At 40.4% G+C, this 1938-nt stretch overlaps 1 protein-coding gene across 1 annotated transcript in view; it reads right to left on the reverse strand.

The window, feature by feature from the left end:
- LOC119834045 (vacuolar protein sorting-associated protein 13A-like) overlaps window positions 1-1938 on the reverse strand; it is a 24818-nt gene that overhangs the window by 1733 nt on the left and 21147 nt on the right. The window contains exons 26-29 of the mRNA XM_038358322.1: window positions 1853-1876; window positions 1282-1424; window positions 822-967; window positions 227-353 (exon numbers count right to left, since the gene is read on the reverse strand). Coding sequence (XP_038214250.1) covers window positions 227-353; window positions 822-967; window positions 1282-1424; window positions 1853-1876 — 440 coding nt within the window. The remainder of the gene's footprint in view (window positions 1-226; window positions 354-821; window positions 968-1281; window positions 1425-1852; window positions 1877-1938) is intronic.

Raw genomic sequence — 1938 nt, forward strand, 5'->3', positions numbered from 1 at the left:
TCGTCCGTGGAAAAGTAGCTCACTTGCTCATCCTGGAATATTGTAATGCTCTGTTTTTTATATCTTGTATGATAATTACTTCAGAATTTAAATGAGTGAAGTTTTATAAAAATATTGTAGCTCAAAATATCAAATAACCTTAAATTCAGTAAAGCAATTTTTTTTTTAAATTAGAGCAGCAAAATTATTACATTCTCCTCCCCCACACACCCCAAACACCGCTCACCTGGCGCACGCTCAGCACGAGGTGCGGCGGCGCGGCGACGGGCGCGCCGATCAGCCGGTGCAGCGGCGCCGCCCACTCCGCGCGCCACCGCCCGCCGCGCCCCGCCGCCCGCACCACGAACACGTGCCTGCCCACCACATCATCATCATCATCATTATCATCATCATCATCATTATCATCATCATCATGATTATCATAAAAAAGTGTAAATATGTAATAAACACAACATTACATGTTAGTATATATAGAACGGTAACTTAATCTATACTAATATTATAAAGCTGAAGAGTTTGTTTGTTTGAACGTGCTAATCTCAGGAACTGCTGGTCCGATTTGAAAAATGATTTCAGTGTTAAATAGCCCATTTATTGAGAAAGGCTATGGGCTGCATGATATACACCACGGGCGAAGTCATGGTGGACCGCTAGTAGGATATAAATACGATTCAAAAACGAGTAAAAAAATACAAAATACATGTGTAATAAAAATCTATTTTTTTTTTTGTTTTTTCTATTATTTCTAAACCAAAACACACTACTTACAAATCACTACGGAAATATAACAAAAATACGATTCATAAAAGTATAATACTGACTGCGTAGTAACAAGCACAGTGGTGGTGGAGGTCCGCGAGACGTGCGCGTGCGCCACGTAGCCGTCCGTGTCGGCGTAGTGCCCGCGGCACAGCTGCGCCAGCAGCGCCGCGCCACGGGCGCTCCACGGACTGTACGCGCGGATACCCTGCGATTCGTTAATTGACTGTCCAGTTCAGTGTGTAATGTTTATGTTTATAAGGATTTTTTGTAATTTTGTGTATCGTGTGCAGTATCATTTAGATTTCTTTATATTATGGGTATGGGTATGTTTTTTTAAGTTCTTTTTTACCGGTGATAAAGGTGTCATACATGATGTGTTGTGCATTAAACTTACAGCTATATAATACGATGCTTATAAGGCATATTAGCACACTCGTAGTCCTGTACCACGTTGGTTTCACAATAAATAGTGTGTAAAACAATATAGAGCTAGGTGTTAAATGTATAACTCAAATGCACCTCAACACTAGAGCAGTCTCTAGGCAACCGTCGCCTAGCAACGAGCCCGCCGCACCGCTCGGCGCAAGCGCGCAACGCGGCCTCCGCACAGCCCGCGCCCGCGTGCCTGTACTGCGCGAGGCGAGACACCTCGCGGCATATGTCTGTAGGTGGCATATACCCACAGAGCAAATCAATAAAAATGTGCGAGTTGGACTCGCTAGACGATAAAACAATAAACTAAACCCTAACAACTTTATATTGAATACGTTTTTCCTTGTAATCACAAGGAAAAACGTATTAATACGTAATTAATGCGTTAATTTTACGCGACTATTTTAAAGCTTATCATTTCTCACATATATTTTACCTTTAATTTAAGAAACTTATTTATGTCGAAAACGGGTGATTTAACACTTTTTAATAAATCAGTCGCGAACAGCTCGCATTCAATGCAAATATAATGCTAGTCGCTTGTAACTAATAAATAAGTCAATAAAATATCAAGTAATAAAATATTTTATTTTTTGACGGATGTTACAATTTTTATTTGTGAATAAACGAATGAATGAAACATGCGTCTTATACTCACATCGCACCACAGCACTATCGTCGTCTACTCGCCCAACAGAGAACAGACAGAAAGTGAATGATTAGAAAACCGAATTATTTCTACTA

This window comes from Zerene cesonia, chromosome 18, assembly GCF_012273895.1.
Source record: "Zerene cesonia ecotype Mississippi chromosome 18, Zerene_cesonia_1.1, whole genome shotgun sequence".
Taxonomy (NCBI): Eukaryota; Metazoa; Arthropoda; class Insecta; order Lepidoptera; family Pieridae; genus Zerene; species Zerene cesonia.